The sequence below is a fragment of the Lacerta agilis genome, chromosome 4, assembly GCF_009819535.1.
Source record: "Lacerta agilis isolate rLacAgi1 chromosome 4, rLacAgi1.pri, whole genome shotgun sequence".
Classification (NCBI taxonomy): domain Eukaryota; kingdom Metazoa; phylum Chordata; class Lepidosauria; order Squamata; family Lacertidae; genus Lacerta; species Lacerta agilis.
Genome location: NC_046315.1, coordinates 42,395 through 62,283, shown reverse-complemented (window position 1 = coordinate 62,283; position 19,889 = coordinate 42,395). Strand labels below are relative to the sequence as shown.

General features: G+C 55.6%; 1 protein-coding gene across 1 annotated transcript in view; it reads right to left on the bottom strand.

Annotated features, from left to right (window-relative positions):
* The window catches only part of DCHS1 (dachsous cadherin-related 1), a 29,512-nt gene extending 19,108 nt beyond the window's left edge, over nt 1-10,404 (bottom strand). The window contains exon 1 of the mRNA XM_033145728.1: nt 8,528-10,404. Coding sequence (XP_033001619.1) covers nt 8,528-10,261 — 1,734 coding nt within the window. The 5' untranslated portion in view covers nt 10,262-10,404. The remainder of the gene's footprint in view (nt 1-8,527) is intronic.
* Between the last annotated feature and the right edge of the window lie 9,485 nt (nt 10,405-19,889).

Below are 19,889 nucleotides of genomic sequence, written 5' to 3'. Positions count from 1 at the left end.
CCATGTGGCCCCCACAGACAAGCAAACAGCCCAGCCCCAAAACCAGCCAGTTACACGCTGGGGTTTTATATGTTGTAGATCATTTTAATGATGCAGCCACAGTGGGGAATTTTTATCAGACAGGCAGGGTGCATTTATTAATAATAATCCCATCTGTCAGAGATGCCTTAGCAAAAATTCCTGCATTGCAGGGGGTTGGACTAGATGGCCCTTGGTTGGGTCCCTTTCAACTCTACTATTCTATGATTCTATAACTACCCTTCCCAATCCCCCCCCAAAACCCAATAGAGAGGAGGCCCCAATATTCTCAAAACAGCTTTGCCAGGGTTGTGCAAACAGGGCATGGAGCTGGTCAGGCGTGTGCAGCCCCCACCTGTGACCCTTAAGATGATGCCCACCATTAAGCACACTTCATGGGGAGATGCTAAGTGTGTGCGAAGCGTCCTTCCCACAAATCGCTCAGCTGACCTGCGATGCAATGGGATCTCCTGACACTTTGCTTTTTAATGAAATGCAGCTGGAAACAAACAGCTTCCTGTGGTATTTTCAGGGGTGGGGTGGGATTTAGACTGAAAAACAGTGCAAAGAGTTAACCTGCCCCCTCCCAAAATGCATTAAACCCAAGTTGGCCACCACCTCCACTGCTCAGCTGCATGTCATTAGAAAGCAGAGAAAAGCTCTCCTTTGGCTCTGATTCTCAGGAGCTCCTCTTCCATCTTGCCTCCTGCGAATCCTCAGCCCCAGGTGCTACAGGACAGGGGGGCAGGGGGTGTACAGCAGCCCCCACATCGAGCCATGCACTCTCTGGGGCAAGTGGCACCTCCTCCGAAATAAAAGCCATGGCAATGAGCATGTATTTTTTTAACCTGATTAATGTAAGGTGCAGAGGAGATTCAAGAGGGGAGCCCCAAAGCCCCCCCCCCCAAAAAATTTCCTGCCTGCCAGGCCCCCTTCTTCAGCCACAGCCATACAATCACACACACACAGCACCAGACGGGACATTGAGGGTCCTGCTGTTTGCACTAGAAGCCCCATTGCTGGGGGACAGCTGTGAGGGGCTGCGCTGGAGCATGGAGGGCTGGGGAGGGGACTGCACTTCCTGGCACAGCCTGTCACTGCAATTCCTGACAGAGCTGCTGCATAATGGAGGGGCCTCCCTGCCGCAGCAGCCCATCCGCAAGGGGCTCATGTTTCAGAGCAAAGTGCTGACGCCACATCCCCCCTTCCAAAGGCGGCCACAGCGGCACTCAGCATCCTGGGACTGTCAGGGCCACCCACAACCCTGGCAGAGACCAGAGGAGTCTATGTCACACACACTCTCTCCCCCTCCATCCTGAGGATGATCTCCTCAGTTCCTCCCGCCTTTTGCTCATCCACACATTCATTCATTCAGGCCCAGAGAGTGATGGGCAAGGCACTCATGAGGGGGGCTATGATGCCGACAGGGCAGGGATTTGAACCCAGCATCTCCCTACCACTGCCCCGCCACAAAATTTTGATGACTCTTCAATGGGCATGGCAGGACAGGACTGCGGGGAGCAGCACCCTGCTCAGAGCCCCTCTGGGTGATCAGGAGGGAGAGTTCCTCTCCTCCTCAGTTCATGCCTTCAAGGCACTTGCAATGGACAGAACAAGGGCAGAGGGCATCTGTCTCTGAAGTTTGGTTCCAGACAGGAAAGAGGAGTGCCTGCCCCCCCCCAAGAAGGAGCAGGGGGGCAACTCTCTCAGTCAGGGACCAGGCCCTTTTGCAGGCTGCTCCCCTCACTGCCCTCCTGCCCATCCAAGCCCAGCCCAGCTCCCAAGCCCCAGATGGCAGACTGCCCAGGAGGCCTCGCTCTGCAGATGTTTGCAAAGCCGCAGTTCCACATCTGGCTTTGGTTCAGGCCCAGCAACGAGGGGAGCCGTGGCGCCAGTGTGGTCAGCGATCCCACGCACACTCCCGGCTAGGCGCACTGCACAGCTGCCCTCCCCACCCTGGCACAGTTGCTGAGCAGCTAAAAGAGGTGAAGAAGCAGCCAGCTGGGCTATTTCAGGAAATGAGGGCTCCCAGCTCCCGGCAGGCCTCCAGGGTCAGCTGGGGAGCGGCTGGCCTGCACGGGCTGGGTCAGAAGAGCAGCCCCCATGGGTAGCTGTTGACAGCAGCAGCGGCCGCCAGCCATGCGTGGCCAGCAGCAACGCTTCCCAGAGGCTCCCTGCAGCTGCATCAACCCAGAGTCCTTCAGCTCTTGCTCTCGCAGCCAGGGTTAAGCAGGGTGAGACTGGAGGCCAGTGCCCAGAGGCCCCATGGTCAGTTCCGCTGAGCCCCAAATGTGTCTGGGCAGTCACAGCTGTAGCTTGGATGGCCCTCTGTCATGGATGCTTTAGCTGAGATTGATGCATTTCAGGGGGTTGGACTGGATGACCCTTGGGGTCCCTTCCAACCCTTTTAATATTTGGTTGGGAGCTGCCCAGAGTAGCTGGGGAAACCCAGCCAGATGGGCGGGGTATAAATAATAAATAATCATCATTATTATACAATTCTATGATTCCATTAAAGCCATTGTGTTCTCTTTGCAGCTGCATATTTCCTGTGAAGTGGCAGAACAAGCAGCAGAATCTGGTTCTTCTGCACTTCTTCCCTTTTTCAAACTAGCCGGTGACAAAGAGGATGTGCAAATGATAAATGGGGGAATGGAAGAAGCATGTGTTGAGCAGAGAGAGAGTAAGGGGGAGGGTGCTAGTCGCAAACAAGATTTTTTATTTTTTATTTTTAAGATATGACCATAAAGAGCAGTTGTTGCCAACAGGTTGAGACAGAGGACCCCAACCCACCCACAGTGCTCTATTGAGCCCCTATCCCCACATACTGCCCACCCAGAGACACCCCCCCCCCGGGGCTGACACTTCTGAAACAAACCTGTGGCCAGTCGGAAGCACTGTTTTTGACATGCCTGCTGAACATCTTTTCTGTGTTGTGTGAAATCTGTGCCTGTGCCCCCTCCCCATGCTAGAAGCAGACACCCTCCAGGCACTGCCACAGCCATCATCTGGGGAGCTGTGCTGAACCTGAACCTTCACTTTGCTTCCCCAGGAGGCCCACTGCACAGATCTGCTGCTGGGGAGCTGGCATGCTCATGTCATGGGGGGGGGCGGGTCCTAACAGGGCTTGTTTTCCATCCTACAGCGATGCCCACCCTCAAATGTTTTGCTGTTTAAATTCCTTTCTAATAAATATTCCTGTTGTGTTTTAAATATACATGTATTAAAAGCATTTTAAATATATTTTAATTAATTAAAAATATATATTTGAAGGAAGCATTTGCCCCCTTTCCTGAGCTATTGTGCAGCTTCCCAGTTCAAAGAATATGAAAGGGCAAGGAACAATGTCTGCAGATCCAGCTCCTCCTCTTGCTCAGCAAACCTCCCCATAAGTGGCGATGGAGTCTGGGGCTGCCGCAGTTGCACAACCGTGGGGGAAACTGGGGTTTGCTCAGCCAGAAAGTCCTTTGAATAACACATATGTCAGCAGCATAAGGAAACTCTCAAGGAGAAAGCAGCAGCCAGCCAATGGGAACAGCCATTTCAGAGGTCTGCAGCTCCTCCGAAAGGGAGGACCTCAGAGGCCAGAGCTACGAGCTTCTAGAGGCAAGAGAAAGGAAACAGGGAACATGGCAGGAGACAGATAAAGATGCAAGGTACATTCCACAGCCCAGAGAGCTAAAGGCGAAAATGTGTAGGAAGCTAGAGGAAGGAAACCACCCTGATAGGTTTTGCACTGGGCTCCTTTGGGAGGAAGTTGGGGATATAAACGGAATAAAATAAATCACAATATATAAAATAAATCTGGATAAAATATAAAACCAGGAAGAAGTCAGTCCATCCTGGGTTTTCCTTACTGCATCAACAAATGAACCTTTTATACAACCTGAGATGCCACTGACTGTGGCAGGGAGCGGGGGGCGGGCGGGCTCCAGTCTCAAGCTCTCCTCATCCTTACCCACAGCTACCCCAACTCTTGGGAGGTACAGCCCCACAATATCTGGAGGGGCATAGCGTGGGGGGCGGACCGCCCCATGTTCCATAACGGAGGGGTGAGAAGTTATCAAGGAACAATTACTGCCCTACTAGGGCGGTTCATAAAAAGCTTTTTTTTTAAAAAAAAGGAAAAAAGCCTGCTCCAAAGGTCTTGTCTTACTATACCAGGGATTATATAGTTATATATGAAATTTCATGCATATCGGCTAATATATTGACCCCCCCTCCACCAAAATAGCTGTTTACTTGGCTGTTTTCCTATGTCGTGAAGGCTGAAATTTCAGTTCAGTGGAGCACTTGGGAAAGCCATCTAATTAGACTTTAATTTGATTTTGAGATGCTTTTAGGAGGTAATTTAATTATTGTTTGATTTTACACCAATGTTATGTATCTGATGTTAGCCACCCTGAGCCCGACTTCGGCCAGGGAGGGCAGGATATAAATAAAAGTATTTTATTATTATTACTTGTTATTATTCCTTTGTAAGAAAATATGAAATAATGTAAAATAATTTTTGCGGGGGGGGGATCAGTGGGGGGTGACAAGAAATTTTCCGCACTGGGTACCACCTGACCTTCCTACACCTCTGGGGGGCGGTGATAAAAAAATGTTTGCCCCTGGGTACCAATTTACCTTGCTACACCCCTGGGGCCCTGACAGGTCCACACCCCTTCATCAAACCAAGCACATGGCAACATTGCTGGTGCCCTCAAAGTCAGAGGCACTTGCAGAGCTTGGCTCCGATACTCCCCACCCCATCCTGCCCAACTTGGGCTGCAAGGGAGAGGGCCTTTGCCTCCTCTTGGCCAGCTCACCAGTTGCCTCCTGCCCCCCGCCTGCACTCCAGATATTCAGCTGCTATCATTGGTAGTAGTGGGGTGGATAGAGGGATGTCGTTTCATGATGGACCTCATTACAGAGGAGCAGGATCCTGTTCCACAAAGCTAAGCTGGCATCACCTGAGGCACCTCAGGGCAGCTGAGCCACCAAAGGGATCCCAGGAGGAACCAAATTGCAATGGGGTTCTTCCAAGGCTAAAGAGACCCAACTTGGCGACAGCCAGAGAGTGTGACTGATGCATCCTGGCAGATCTGCTCTGCAAATCTGACCTGGCCCATAAAATGGGGTTGGGTCTTTGGCCCACCTACTGCTGCACTGCCTCCTGCGAGGGAAAGAAGCTGCTAGGAGCCTTGCAGTGGAGCTCACTCTCTCCTCCATGGTGGATTCTGTGGACCCAGCCTGGAGCTTTCTGCATGCCAAGTACTGTATCCATCTAAACAAAATCGAAAATTCTTTCTAGTAGCACCTTAGAGACCAACTGAGTTTGTTCCTGGTATGAGCTTTCGTGTGCATGCACACTTCTTCAGATACACTGAAACAGAAGTCACCAGATCCTTAAATATAGTGGGGGAGTGGGGAGGGGTATTACTCAGAAGGGTGGTGGGAATGGGTGATAGGCTGATAAGTGTGGAAAACCTGTTGACGACTCTAAACGGCTGCAATTAGTCTTGCAGGGAAAGGCAAGGGGTGAGATGGCTAAAGATGGCTTTGTTATGTATAATGAGATAAGAATCCAATGTCTTTGTTCAAACCAGGTTTCTCCATGGTTTTAAGTTTGGTGATTAGTTGCAATTCAGCCACTTCTCTTTCCAGTCTATTTCTGAAATTTCTTTGTATTAAGACAGCTACTTTGAGATCTTTTATAGAATGTCCTGGGAGATTGAAGTGTTCTCCTACTGGTTTCTCTGTCTTGTGATTCCTGATATCAGATTTATGTCCATTTATCCTTTGGCGTAGGGTTTGGCCTGTATCCATCTAGTGAGCCTATTCCTGTCCAAAGTTTCTGTAATGGACATCCCTGGGGAATGGAGAAGGGCAGGAAGCAGGAGCTCATCAGCTGCAGGCTGCTTCTCCTTCAAGGAGGAGAAGGGCTCCACTCAGCAGACTGCTGGGGCTTATGCAAGTGTGAGGCTTCCTTGTCCCATCCTGGGACTTTGGCCTCTCCCCCTTTCTGTGTCCCACAACATGCCAAGGAAAGGATTCTTTTTCTCTTGATCCAGTGCCTTCTTCTTGAGCACACAGGGTGGGCAGAGAGAAGGGAATGGCCCTAAGACAAGAAGTCTACAGTGGCAGCAAAGGCTCTCCAGGATTTCAGGCAGGAGTCTCTCTCCCAGCCAGAGCCGTCTCACCCATAGGGGCTAGTGGCGCGGCGCGCCAGGGCGCCGGGCCCCCCAGGGGCGCCCCCGTGAGCCCGCTGGCATACCGGGCGCCCCCCTCCCCAACCCGCCCCCGCCCCCACGGGCGGGCTGGCAGCCGGGCGCTCGCGCGCCGGCAGCACAGCCTCTGCCGCCCATGCCACTCCCGGGCGGGCTGCGAGCTGGCCGCCCTCGCATCCCGTCCCGGGAGCACTGGAAGGGCGCGCAGAGCCCCGCAGCTCTCTGCCCCTGCCGCTCTGGAAAGCCAGGGGTGGAGGTGGGGGGGGAGCAGATGAGCAGATGAGGAGCCAAGGGGTCTTTTGGGAAGGACGGATATTGTTTTTGGCCCCTCTCCAAAAGCGGCCCCAGCGCTGGGTGAGCGCACCCAACCGTGCGCCGTGCGCGCAACCTCCCCAGCAGCACCTCGGCAACCCAGCGGCCTCGATCCGCTCCTCAACCCCTCTCTCGCCCCCGCGTCGTCCGCTCCTGCAGCGGATCCTCCCACTCGGGCGCTGGGCTCCAGCCCCTTCCTGCCGGCTGTCCATTCCCGATTGCAACCCAGCCAGCTCCTCGGCTTCTCAAGACGGGAGAAAGAGGAGGAGGGCACCTTGGCTCGCGCGCCCCGAAGACGGCGCACCAACTTTGGGCACACGTGCACCTTTAAGAAAACAAACCCCCTCCCCAGCCTGCATTAATGCACAAAGCCAGGCTCCCCCCCCCCACCAGCAAATGACGCAGGGAGCCGTGTAGGAAAAGCTTTCCAAGTTACGATACTTCTCTCTCTCTCTCTCTCTCTCTCTCTCTCTCTCAGACTGAGGTGAGTGAGATGCTCCTAATCTGAGAGCCTCTGAAAAGAGGTGGTGTTTTCTAACTTTGCCTATTGTTGCTGATACTCTGTTTCTGGTTAATTGTTCCTTCTGCACGTTTCCCTAAGGAACCAAAAGACAAACTGGGAGTTTCTCTGCTTGCTTTAAACCATTTTGAGTATTGCGTTTCAATTGTTGTGATAATAATAGTAGCTTATATTAATGCATTCTCCTCTGTGTTCTAGTTACAGGTAGGTAGCCATGTTGGTCTGCTGTAGTCAAAACAAAATTTAAAAAAAAATCCTTCCAGTAGCACCTTAGAGACCAACTAAGTTTGTTCTTGGTATGAGCTATTGTGTGCATGCACATAAAATAACACACACTACTTCAGATACACTGAAATTGGTCCTGTAAGACCAATTGCTGTCCTTAAGTTGTCAACAGGTTTACCACACCTATCAGCCAATCACCCATTCCCACCACCCTTCTGAGTAATACCCCTCCCCACCCTCTCACTATACCTAAGGGTCTGGTGATTTCTATTTCAGTGTATCTGAAGAAGTGTGCATGCACACAAAAGCGGCCTCGATCCGCTCCTCAATTGGTCATCCAAGGTTTGTCTTAAAGGGCTAGTGGCCTCCTACATGACAAAATGACTGCTCTCTGCTCCTCACTTGCCCCTGCTCATGCAGAGAATATTTCCCATTCTGGTTCAAAGGGGTTCCTGTGCTTTAAGCAGCTTGGCCTCAATAGCAGAAATGCTTCCTGCAATCCACAGAAGGGGAGGGTGATGTTATGCTTTGATCCTGCTTGCAGATTTCCCTTAGGCATCTGGTTGGGTTAGGGGGCGCAAATTACTTGCCTTGCCCCGGGTGCTGACAACCCACGCTACACCACTTGCCGCCGCTCCTTTGAGCGCTTCTCCAGCCTGCCGCTGCGCAGGACTGGAGTAGGGCGCGGGGCGACGGGAAGGAACATGAGGGGTCCCGAGCGGGCGCTGTTTGCCAAAGGATGGGGGGGCGTGGGGGCGCCGGAGAGATCCCTGCACCACGGCGCAGGATAGGCTTAAGACGGCCCTGCTCCCAGCCCTACCTGGAGCTGCCACTGGGATTAAACCTGGGACCTTCTGCATGCCAAGCAGGTGCTTGAACCCTGAACCATGCCCTTCACGAATGAGCTACCATTACCAACAGAGGTGGTCCCCTTCCAACGAACCGCAGAGCTGCTGAGAAGACCTCTGGCTGACTGACTCTTGGCCAGTTGGACGTGAGGTGCACATTCCCCACCCTAGTCAAGGACTCCAGCCCACCCCCCATAGGCATCCCACCCCCTCCAGATCATGGATTTGTCTTTCTCAGGAGCCACGGACAAGCACAGGGCACATCAACCTGGTCCAGGTACCGGGGGAGAGGCTGTTTGTACTGCCGCCACTTTGGCTGCTCCTGCGGCATCACCCCCCCCCCCCCGCACGCCAAGTGCGCCAGCCAGGTCCCTCCCTGACCCCTTGCTCACCTGGAGGAAGCAGGTGCCAGGAGGGACGTTCTCCTTCAGGGAGACATTGTAGAAGTTGCTTTCGAAGAGGGGCTCATTGTCGTTGACATCCTGCAAGGTCACATGAACCACGGCAGTCGAAGAGAGAGGAGGCTTGCCCCTATCCTTGGCCACCACAGTCAGCTGGGGCTGAGCATCGACCTCATAATCCAGAGAAGAGGCCGTCGTGATGATGCCAGTGGCAGGATCGATGGCAAACCAGTGGGAATGGGTGTGGTGGGTGTGCAGGATGCTGTAGTGAACCTCCCCATTGGGGCCCTGGTCTTTGTCACGAGCCGTCACCTGCAGCACGAAGCTGCCTGGGTAGACCACCTCTGGGACACTCTGCTCATACTCCTGGGTATCAAATAGAGGTGGGTTGTCGTTGACGTCTGTCACCTGGAGCACAAATGCTGACTCGGCCCGCAGCGGGGGCGTTCCTGCATCCGTGGCTGTCACCCGCAACTCGTAGGAGTCCCGTTCCTCCCTGTCCAGCATTTGGTCAACGCAGATCAAGTAGATGATGTTGTCTTTGGTGGTGAGGGCGAACTTGCCCTCACCACCCTCCAGGGAGACGTTGACATTGGCGTACTCTCCGTAGTCAGGGTCTGAGACGGAGATGCGGGCCACAAACTGCCCGGGCTGGGCGCCTTCTGAGATGCGAGGAGAGCCATCCTCACTGAGGAAGATGATGGTCATCGTGGGCTGGTTGTCGTTGTAGTCTCGCACCTGGATGGTGACAAAGGCTGTGGAGACTTCTGGGTGCACCGCCCTGTCTCGCGCCTGCACCACAAGCTCGTGCACCTTCCGCAACTCGTAGTCCAACCCCTTGTTGAGCTTGATGACTCCCGTGGCGGCATCAATTGTGAAGTACTGCTCTGGGTCACTTTGCCGGCGGTTGATCTCATACACCACGGCGCCATTGTCCCCTTCGTCAGCGTCCAGGGCAAAGACCCGCATGATGCTGCTGCCAGGCTGGAGGTTCTCTGGGATGAGGGTGTGGTAGCGACTCTGGTTGAAGGCTGGCGCGTTGTCGTTGACGTCCAGGACAGACACGTCCAAGGTCATCTGGGAGCTCCGGGGGGGAGATCCGCCGTCATAGGCCTCCAGAAAGAGGGTGTAGCTGGGCCGTGTTTCCCGGTCCAACATGCTGCTCACCACCAGCTCCGGCTGGAGGACCCCATTGGGCCCACGGCGCATTTCCAGGCGGAAAGCCTGCCCCACATTTCCCCCTTTGATGGCGTACCCCTGGGTGTTGAGCAAGCCACTGTCAGCGTCAAAGGCTGGCTCTAGGGGGAAGCGGCTGCTGAGGGGTGTGTGCTCTGGGATCTGGAGGGAGCTGCGCTGCTTGGGAAAGGTGGGCACGTGGTCATTGATGTCGTTGACCTGGACATTGACCTCCACCGTGGCACCTTCAGGGGTGACAGCAATGAAGCTGTAGTGGTCTCTGCTCTCGTGATCCAGCACCCGGGCAGCTTTGATGATGCCAGTATTCTCGTCAATTTCTAGGTCTGTAGCCACGCCGCTGCCCTCCTGGGCAGAGATGAAGTACATATAAGTTGTGGTGCCAGGGGGCAGGCCTGCACTGATGTCCCCAATGATGGTGCCAGCCGGCTGCTCCTCATCGATCTGCAGGTCTAGGGTGCCCAGGACCGCTGAGCCCTGCCCAAGGGCAGCCAGCACCCCCAGCAGCAGCAGCAGAATGACCCAAGCCATGTCTAGCTGCTCCCTGAAGCCTTTCCGAAGGAAGCTGGTGAGGGTTGGGAGGCTCTCCAAAGGCCGGCCTCTGTCTGCTGAGCAAGCACCTTAATCCTGCAAGGAATGCACAAAAGAAAGCAAGTCTGAAAGGGAAGAACAGGCTAGGAGGCAGTGAGGGAAAGGTCAGTTATGGGACCACCACCAACTACTGTCTTTGTGGCCAAGGGAAAAAATCAGATCCCAGAGCAGGGGGACGATAGTGGGTGCTGCAGGAAAGGTGAAAGGGGGCGTTCCTGACACCCCTGACAGACCCCCCCCTCAAAAAAATCGTTTCCAGCACCCTCATATGCCCAGGACCCCTTCCCCCTCTGGCAAGACAGGCTGGTATGGGTGGCTCTTGCTGGCTAGAACAGGGGCTGAGGAGTGGGCAGACCAGAGGACAGGGGTTGGGGGACAGGTGTGGTTCCAGGTCAGGCCCTGCCTGGCTGGTGGCAGCATATCCAGGGCTGAAGAGCTCTCCTTCCCTCCCTGCTCTTCCCAAGAGGGCTTCAAGGGAGCAGGATCTCCTCAGCCGCTCTTTCCGTAGCCAAAGAAAGCGGGGCGGGGGCGCTACCCGTGCCCCCAACTCTTCCTGCCACGGGCACAGCCGTCGCAGGAACGATGCCCTGCTCAGGAGGGCCCCTGGGGCCACCCCACCTGCCTGCCATCGGAGACCAGGACAGACAAAGGCGGAGGAGAAACGGGGGAGAAAGGGAGGAAGGGAAGAAAGAAGAAGAAAGCGCGAGCTGGCCACGGCCCGCCTTTGTCTCCGCCGCTGCCGTCGCGGCTGCTCCCCGCCCCGCTCGCTCGTTGCCTGGCTGGCTGGCTCCCCCCGCCTGCCTTTGTCTCTCCGGCTTCTTGGCTCCGGCTCCTCCGGCTCGTTGGCTGCAGCCCCACCGCTCGCTCCGCCTCGCTGTAGCGGCTCCTCACTGCAGGGTGGGGTGGGGGGTTGGGGGGCCGAGCTGGCTCCAATCCCGCGGGCGGCGCGGGTGCTCCAAGCGGGAGCGCTTCAGCCCTTCTTCGGGCGTTGTGTGGGGGGGGGGGAGCCCCGCGGCGGCGGCTCCGAGCCCGCAGGCACGGCCAGGATTTAGGCTCCGCCGGGAAGCAGTAATAGCCTGAGCTCATTCTTGGCCGTGCTTGAAAGCGTCGCCGCCGCTCGTCGGAGCCCCGTGATGGCACCCGGGGCGCCCCCGGGATTGACGGTGGGGTCCCGCACCGCCCGCGCCCTGCTCCAGGGAGAAGCCGGCGAGCAAAGCCGTCCTCCACCTGGGCTGAGGCCCCGTCCACTCCAGAGCGGCGGCGTCGGACCCCTGCCGGCCCGCGGCTCGCACCCGGAGGTTGCTCTGGAGGACTGACCCCGCCCCCTCGGAAAGGTCTCCCCAGCGCAGCAAAGGGGGGCTGCGGCTGCAGGGAAAGGCTACGACTCTGCTCCCACGCCCATAAGCCCTTGGGCAGCGCGCACCCCAAACCCAACGAGCACGGGTGGGGGCTGCCCAGGCTCCGTGGCCGAGGCTAGGAGTAGTAGGAAGGCAAGCAGGGCGAGCCGGCTGGGGTGTGTGTGTGTGTGTCCTTGGACCACTGCTCTCCTTTCCCCAAGACACTTGTGCATCTCGCCCCGCACTCACACCTAGAGGGGCCGCCCCGGCCATATCCCTCGGGGGTCCCGTCCTGTCCTTGGCTTTGGGGGTTCAGGCCGCCCGCTCCGAGCACCAGGAGGCGCGGAGTCGCCCCAGCGCCGCAGCTGCTTCCAATTTGCCCAACGCCGAGCACGGGGGGAGCCGGGCGGGCGAGGCGGGTCCAGTCCCGGCCTGTGAAACGTGAGCTAGGATCCCCACTCCTTCCCCTCGCGGAGCCCCCGACTCGGCTGCCGCTCCCCTCCCTCGCCGTGCACACCAGGGAGGGGCTGCTCTGCACCCCTTTGCCGCTCTTTAGGGGGCTGGGCAGAAGCACACGGGGCGGGGGCTGGCCAGGTGTGGGGGCAGGTTTCGCTGTTTCGCGGCCCGGTCCCGGCGAAGTCCCGCCCATCCCTCCCCGCGCTCCTACTCTGCTTGCGGGACAAAGGGGGGAGGGGGCGCAGCGCGACGGCGCCTCCGGGCGCTCCGGCCACCTACGTGCATCCTCTCTCCTGGCCATCCGCCTGTCCGCCTGGCGGTCCGGCCGCGGGTGGGGGGCCGGCAGAGACCCCCTGCGCCAGGCGCCGAAGGAGGAGAAGTGGGAGGCGAGGGAGGCGACGGCTCCGCGCTCGGCTCGGCTCGGCTGGGAGGATGCAGCGAGCGGAGGCTTCGCTGAAACCCGAGCCGCGCCGTCTGGCCCGCCCGCTCCTGCCCGGCCCTGCTTGCGCCGCGGTCCTGCGCACCCTCCCTTTCCGCGCGCGCCCCGGCAGCCCCCCCCCCCCAGGAGCGAGCCTGGGCGGGGGCTGAGCTGCTCCGGAGCCGCGATGCCCTCGGCCGAAAGGAAGACCCTCCGCGCGCTGCTTCTCCGGATGCTGAGCGGGAAGAAGGAAGGCGGCACTCGGCACATGCTCAGAGGCTTCTTTCTGCGCCGTATCGTGGCAGCCTCGGTTGGTGCGGCGGCTGGCGGGGGGCTGAGCTCCCCAGCCTCCGATCAGTAACAAACCGTAGTGCAACAATCGTGACCTTTTCACTGATGAATGAATGCGATCGAATATGCTTGAATCGGCCCGTGATGCAAGCAAGGATTTAGAGGGGGAATCCGCTACCCTCCCCATCTTGCTCTCTCTTGTTGTGTGTTGAAGGTCACTTCGCCGCCGCCACGATTTTTGCTGGACGAAATTAATTTTGTTCCCGGACTTTGTTTCACGTCCTTTCTATTCTGTCCCGTCTTCCGGCTGCAAGGCGGCTTGCAAAAGGTGACCCCTGTAATAGCACTCAGGCGCCTTCTGCACCTCAGAGATGCCTCGCTGGGAAGAGAGCGTGGGTCACACGCCCCATTCTTCCTTCCTTTTCGGACCTAGGGCTGCTCCTTCTCTCCCCTCTCCCCTCTCCCCTCATCCAGCAGTGGTGTAGTGGTTAAGAGCAGTAGACTCGTAATCTGGGGAACCTGTTTCGCATCTCCGCTCCTCCACATGGAGCTGCTGGGTGACCTTGGGCTAGTCACACTTCTCTGAAGTCTCTCAGCCCCACTCACCTCACAGAGGAAGGGGAAGGAGAATGTGAGCCGCTTTGAGACTCCTTCGGGTAGTGATAAAGCAAGATATCAAATCCAAACTCTTCTTCTTCTTCTTCTTCTCATCCTGCTAGGCTGCCGGGCTGTGTGCTCCCCATCTGCTTGCAGGTCTTTGCAAGGAGGCTGATGAAGCAGCCAGATGCTTTCAAACCCCCACCCCCACCCCGTTCAGCCTTGCAGGCTGGGCAGGGACCACAGGTAGAAGCACCAGCCCTCACTTGCAAAGAAGCCTGCCGAGAGGCACTTCAGCCTTTTATTCAGCATCACTATCCATGCTGGCATTCACTCACCAGCTCAGTCCCACCCCCAGCAGTGAGACTGGGCCTGCTCTTCTGCAGCCTCTGCTCCTGCAACCTGCATTGGGGTTCTTGCTCAAGAGGCAGATGAAGGGCAGCCCCACTGGTTCCGCTGCATGGGGTGCTGAGCCTGGGGGTGCCACAGGGCATCTCAGCTATGGCATAGTGAATTGAGCAGGACAGAAGGCGAGGGGCGGGAATGTTCCACGCAGGTCACCACTGAAATTTGAAAGACTAAAATCTGATAACACTTTGGCAGTACCAAAAGAGGAAGGATTTATTTTGTGTATTCATTATTACATTCTTATTTAACATTTTCTGGAAGGCGCTCAAGTTGCACACATGGTTCTCCTCCTCCCCATTTTAGCCTCACAACAACCCTATGAGGTAGGTTCAGCTAAGAGACAGTGACTGGCCCCAGGGAGCTCCATGGCTGAAGAGGCAGCTGAGTCCTGGTCTCTGAAGTCCCGTCCTGTCCTTGGCTTTGGGGGTTCCCCAAAGAATCTCTCCAAACTGTGTGAGTGGGCATTCAGCACAAGAGGGGATCCTCTTCAGACCACCACAAGGCCACCATTCATTGGGAAGGGCCAGTGGGTTTCCCCTGAGTCAGGGTCTGGAAGGGGGAATTGATGGAACAGATCCTAATGTCACCAATTTCTGCATTAAACCGTTCAAGCAGAGAGAGCCATCTTCTGACACATGCACTTGCGGGCTGCTGCCCAGTTCCCTGGATTCACGAAACGTTCTCCTGAGCTACATATGCATTGTAAAGAGTGGGATCGGAGGGAAATGAAATGCAGAGAAGTGCAGGTGGTAATAAGTGCATAGTTAACTGGTTTTTCACAAAACAGTTGCTGATAACACAGACATACTGGCATTGGTGAGCCAAGCAACACACCTGTGGGTGGAGGCAGCGCCGCAACAAGCACAGTGGCTTGTCTTTTGGGATACAAAGGGCAGCTTCCTGAGGACCAGGCTGACAGGGCATGACCCAAAGGAGGTGCGTTTTGACAAGAGCATGGAAGGCCAGACACAAACACACCCTTCCTGCTGGAAGACAGTCTGCCTGGGTCAGGGTGCTTCTGGGCAAAGGCCTGGCTAGCAACATGGAGGCTTCACTTTAGAAAAAAATAGGGGTGGAAGAGTCCATCCGTGAGGCACCGAAAGTGGCTAACCAAGTGCACCCTTCTGTTCTGGCTGCACATGGAGCTTTCCTTGGGTTTGACCCCCATGGCCACTGGGGACAGAGTCAGGGGAACTGGTGAAGCTCTTTTGGAACTATTTTTGGCTCAAAGAGGTGGATCCTCAAGCAACAAGATTATAGATAGAGTTAATTCAGTTGGCATACTGTACTTGGACTTCTGAGAAGCTTTCAGCAAAGTCCCTCACCAAAGACTACTGAGTCAGCTTAGCAGTCAAGGAAGAAGAGCCGAGGATCTCTTGAGCAGGCTTCCCCAAACTAAGGCCCACAGGCCGGATGTGGCCCGAGGGTCTCAGTTATCTGGCTCACAGTGACCCCCCACTGCCCGCTGCCGCCACCCGCTCTTACTGGTACAGCACGGCTGCCCACTTTTGGGTCAGTGGAGCGCCGGAAATAGCTTGTGCGCATGTGCAAGTGTCATTTCCTGTGCACCTCTGGGCCTGCGGAGGCCCGTGCACATGTGCACAAGCTATTTCCGGTGCTCCGCCGACCCAGAAGTGCACCAGAAATGACCTCACCTCAGAAAGGATATTGTAGCACTGAAAATGGTTCAGAAAAGGGTTATCAAAATGGTCCAGGGGATGGAGTGATTTACCTATGAGGAAATGGGCTTTGGGGACTTTTTGGTTTAGAGAAAAGGCATGTATGAGGTTACATGACAATTTTATTAAATTATGCATGACCTGGAGAAAGTGGACCCCGTTTTTCTCCCTTTCTCCTAACACTAGAACTCCTGGGCATCCAGTGAAATTGCATGTAGGAAGATTCAGGACAGATAAAGTACTTATTCACACAGCACCTACGGAACTCTCTCCCACAGTAATAATAATAATAATAATAATAATAATAATAATAATAATAATAATAATAATAATACTTTATTATTTATACCCCACCCATCTGGCTGGATTTCTTCAGCCACTCTGGGTGGCTTCCAACAGACTATTAAATGCAATAATATATTAAACATTAAAAGCTTCCCCAAACAGGGCTGCCTTCAGATGTCTTCTAAAAGTCTGGTAGTTGTTTTTCTCTTTGACATCTGGTGGGAGGGCGTTCTACAGGATGGGTGCTACTACCGGGAAGGCGCTCTGCCTGGTTCCCTGTAACTTGGCTTCTCGTAGCGAGGGAACTGCCAGAAGGCCCTCAGCACTGGACCTCAGTGTCCGGGCAGAACGATGGGGGTGGAGACACCCCTTCAGGTATACAGGACCGAGGCAGTTTAGGGCTTTAAAGGTCAGCACCAACACTTTGAATTGTGCTCAGAAATGTACTGGGAGCCAATTTAGGTCTTTCAAGACCAGTGTTATGTGGTCTCGGCAGCCACTCCCAGTCACCAGTCTAGCTGCCGCATTCTGGATTAGTTGTAGTTTCCGGGTCACCTTCAAAGGTAGCCCCACATAGAGCGCATTGCAGTAATCCAAGCGAGAGATAACTAAAGCATGCACCACTCTGGTGAGACAGTCTGTGGGCTGGTAGGGTCTCAGCCTGCATACCAGATAGAGCTGATAAACAGCTGCCCCTGGACACAGAATTAACCTGTGCCTCCATGGACAGCTGTGAGTCCAAAATGACTCCCAGGCTGCGCACCTGGTCCTTCAGGGGCACAGTTACCCCATTCAGGACCAGGGAGTCCTCCACCCCTGCCCGCCTCCTGCTCCCCCAAAACAGTACTTCTGTCTTGTCAGGATGCAACCTCAATCTGTTAGCCGCCATCCATCCTCCAACCGCCTCCAGGACCTTCACTGCATTTAGTGGTTCTGATTTAAAAGAGAGGTAGAGCTGGGTATCATCCGCATACTGATGAATGCCCAGCCCAAACCCCCTGATGATCTCTCCCAGTGGCTGCATATAGATGTTGAAAAGCATAGGGGAGAGGACAGAACCCTGAGGCACCCAACAAGTGAGAGCCCAGTGGTCTGAACACTCATTCCCCACCACCACTTTCTGAACATGGCCCAGGAGGAAGGAGTGGAACCACTGTATAACAGTGCCCCCAGCTCCCAACCCCTCTAGATGGTCCAGAAGGATGTTATGGTTGATGGTGTCAAAAGCCACTGAGAGATCCAGCAGAACTAGGAAACAGCTCTCACCTTTGTCCCTAGCCCGCCGGAGATCATCAACCAGTGCGACCAAGGCAGTTTCAGTCCCATGATGAGGCCTGAATCCCGACTGGAAGGGATCCAAATGGTCCACTTCTTCCAGGCGTGCCTGGAGTTGTTCAGCAACCACCAGCTCAATCACCTTGCCCAAGAATGGAAGATTTGAGACTGGGCGATAGTTGGCCATATTGGCCGCATCTAAAGATGGTTTTTTAAGAAGCGGTTTAATAACCACCTCTTTCAGCGGGTCTGGGAAGGCTCCCTCACAGGTGGTTGGTTTCACTCATCCAAGCAGCCTGTCCACATCCTCGGAGGTAACACATTGGAATTGATCCCACGCAACTTGACTGGACAGGACTCCAGCACTCTCCGGCCCCAGCCCTGCTCCCATGGTGGAGTCTACTTCTTCCCGAATCTGAGCGACTTTATCTGCAAAAAAAATTGCAAAATCATTGCAGGAGATCATGTGGCCTGTACTGGGCCCCAATAGAGCAGGTGGTTCCACTAAATTGCATACTACCTGAAAAAGTCTCCTGCTGGTGTTTTCTGCAGATGCAATAGAGGTGGTGAAGAAAGTTTTCTTTGCCATCGCTACCGCCACTTGGTAGGCTTGACACTGAGCTCTAACCTGTGTCCGGTCAGATTCAGAATGAGTTATCCGCCACTGGTGCTCTAGCCATCTCAGTGATTGTTTCATTGCCCTCAGACCTGGGGAAAACCAAGGCGCTGTCCGGGCTCCATGCAATCAGAGAAAGCGCTTCGGAGCCAAACAGTCAATAGCCCTGGTTAACTCCGCATTCCAGCGGGCCACCAGGGAATCAGCTGAAAGCCCATCAACATGCGATAAAGCATCCCCTACCATTCTCTGGAAACCATTTGGATCCATTAAGTGGCGGGGGCGGACCATCCGACTCGGTCCCACCTCCCTGTAGAGGGGAAGGGTCATAGAGAAGTCCAGTTGCACAAGGAAGTGATCTGCCCATGCCACTTCTTTAGTTTCACTTTTACTTAGTGTCAGATCACCAACATCCGTAGAGGTGAACACCAGGTCCAAGGCATGTCCGCAGCTATGAGTTGGGCCAGACTTATTCAGGGACAGCCCCATGGAGGTCATGCTTTCTACGAAGTCCCAAGCGGCCCCTTGTAAGGTCGTGTCAGCATGGATGTTAAAGTCCCCTAGGACAACCAAACTAGGTGTTTCCAGGAGAACATTCACTACGACCCGAAGCAGCTCGGGCAGGGAATCCCTGGTGCAGTGAGGAGGTCGGTACACCAAAAGGAATCCTGTACTGCCCCTATTGCCCAACTTCCAGAACATGCGCTCAGAAAACTCAGTCTTCCAAATAGGACGCCTGGTGCAAACTAATGACTTCCTAAAAATCACTGCAACACCCCCCTCCCCGCCCACAAGGCCTGGGCTGCTGTGCGTAAGAGAACCTGGTGGAAAAGCAGCGGCAAGGACAGGCCCATCTGCTTCATCCAACCAAGTCTCTGTTACACATGCCAGGTCAAGTCCTCCATCCACGATCAAGTCATGTATGGCAGTGGTCTTATGAATCATTGACCTGGCATTGCACAGCAGCACCTTCAGGTCATGTGGGTATCCCTTGCTGATTCCAGTATCCGTCCGGTCAAGACCAGACCTGGAGGCAGGGATAGTCCTCAAACAATGACTAAACCTGCCTCAGGTAGGTAGCCGTGTTGGTCTGTCATAGTCAAAACAAAATAAAATAAAAATTTCCTTCCAGTAGCACCTTAGCAGGGGCGTAGCAATGGGGGGCGGAGGGGGCGGGGTTAAAACTTTTTAAAATTATTATTATTATTTTTTTAAAAAATTAAGGGTATTTTTGGCACTGCCGGGGTGGAGCCACAGGGGCGGCCAGCCAGGAGGGTTGTCACCCCCCCTCGCTAGCCGCCCCTGTGGCTCAACCCCGGCAGCACCAAAAATAGTCCCCCCTTCCAGCGGCAGAGCTTGGCATGGAGGCAAGGGGCGGACCAGCGAGGTGGGGTGCCACCCCCTCCTCGCTGGCCCGCCCCTTGCCTCTTTGCCGAGCTCTGCTGCTGGCTGGCTTGCGGAGCCGGGCCATGGAGAGGGGCGGGCCAGCGAGGAGGGACACCCCTACTCGCTGGCCCATCCCTCTCTCTGCCCCGACTTGCGCTCCGCCAAGGGAGCCCGGGCGGCGGATTCGGGAGTCTTTGCAGCCGCCCAGCCCCCCTTCATGCAGCGGCTGCTCGTGCAGGTACGAGCAGCCGCGGCACGAAGGAGTGCCGCCGCCCGTCACCCCTGGGGGCAGGGCGTCGCGTGCATCATGACATCATGATGCACGCATGCACCGTGATGCCCCGCCCCCAGGGGTGCCTCTTGGTTTCCCGCCCCGGGCAGCCAAGGGGCTAAGAACGCCCCTGCACCTTAGAGACCATCTAAGTTTGTTCTTGGTATGAGCTTTCATGTGCATGCACACTTCTTCAGATACTGCCTCCTCAGTAATGACATGGTCTGGTCTTAGCGTAACTTCTCCTCCTACCTGTGATCACTGAGATCAGTTGTCCCAGTGCATCCCCCCATCAGGGGTGTTTCTAGCCCCTTGGCTGCCCAGGGCGGGAAGCCAAGAGGCACCCCTGGGGGCGGGGCATCGTGGCGTGTGCATGCGTCATGACATCATGATGCACGTGCACAGCACACCACCCCGCCCGTGGGGATGTCGGGCAGCAGCTCCTGCCTGCGCAGGGGGGGGGGGGGAAGGGAAGCATAGCAGGCGCTTGAATGCGCCAGCTTTGCTTCCCCCCTTTTCCCTTTCGGCCGCTTCTTTCGGCGCTGGCTG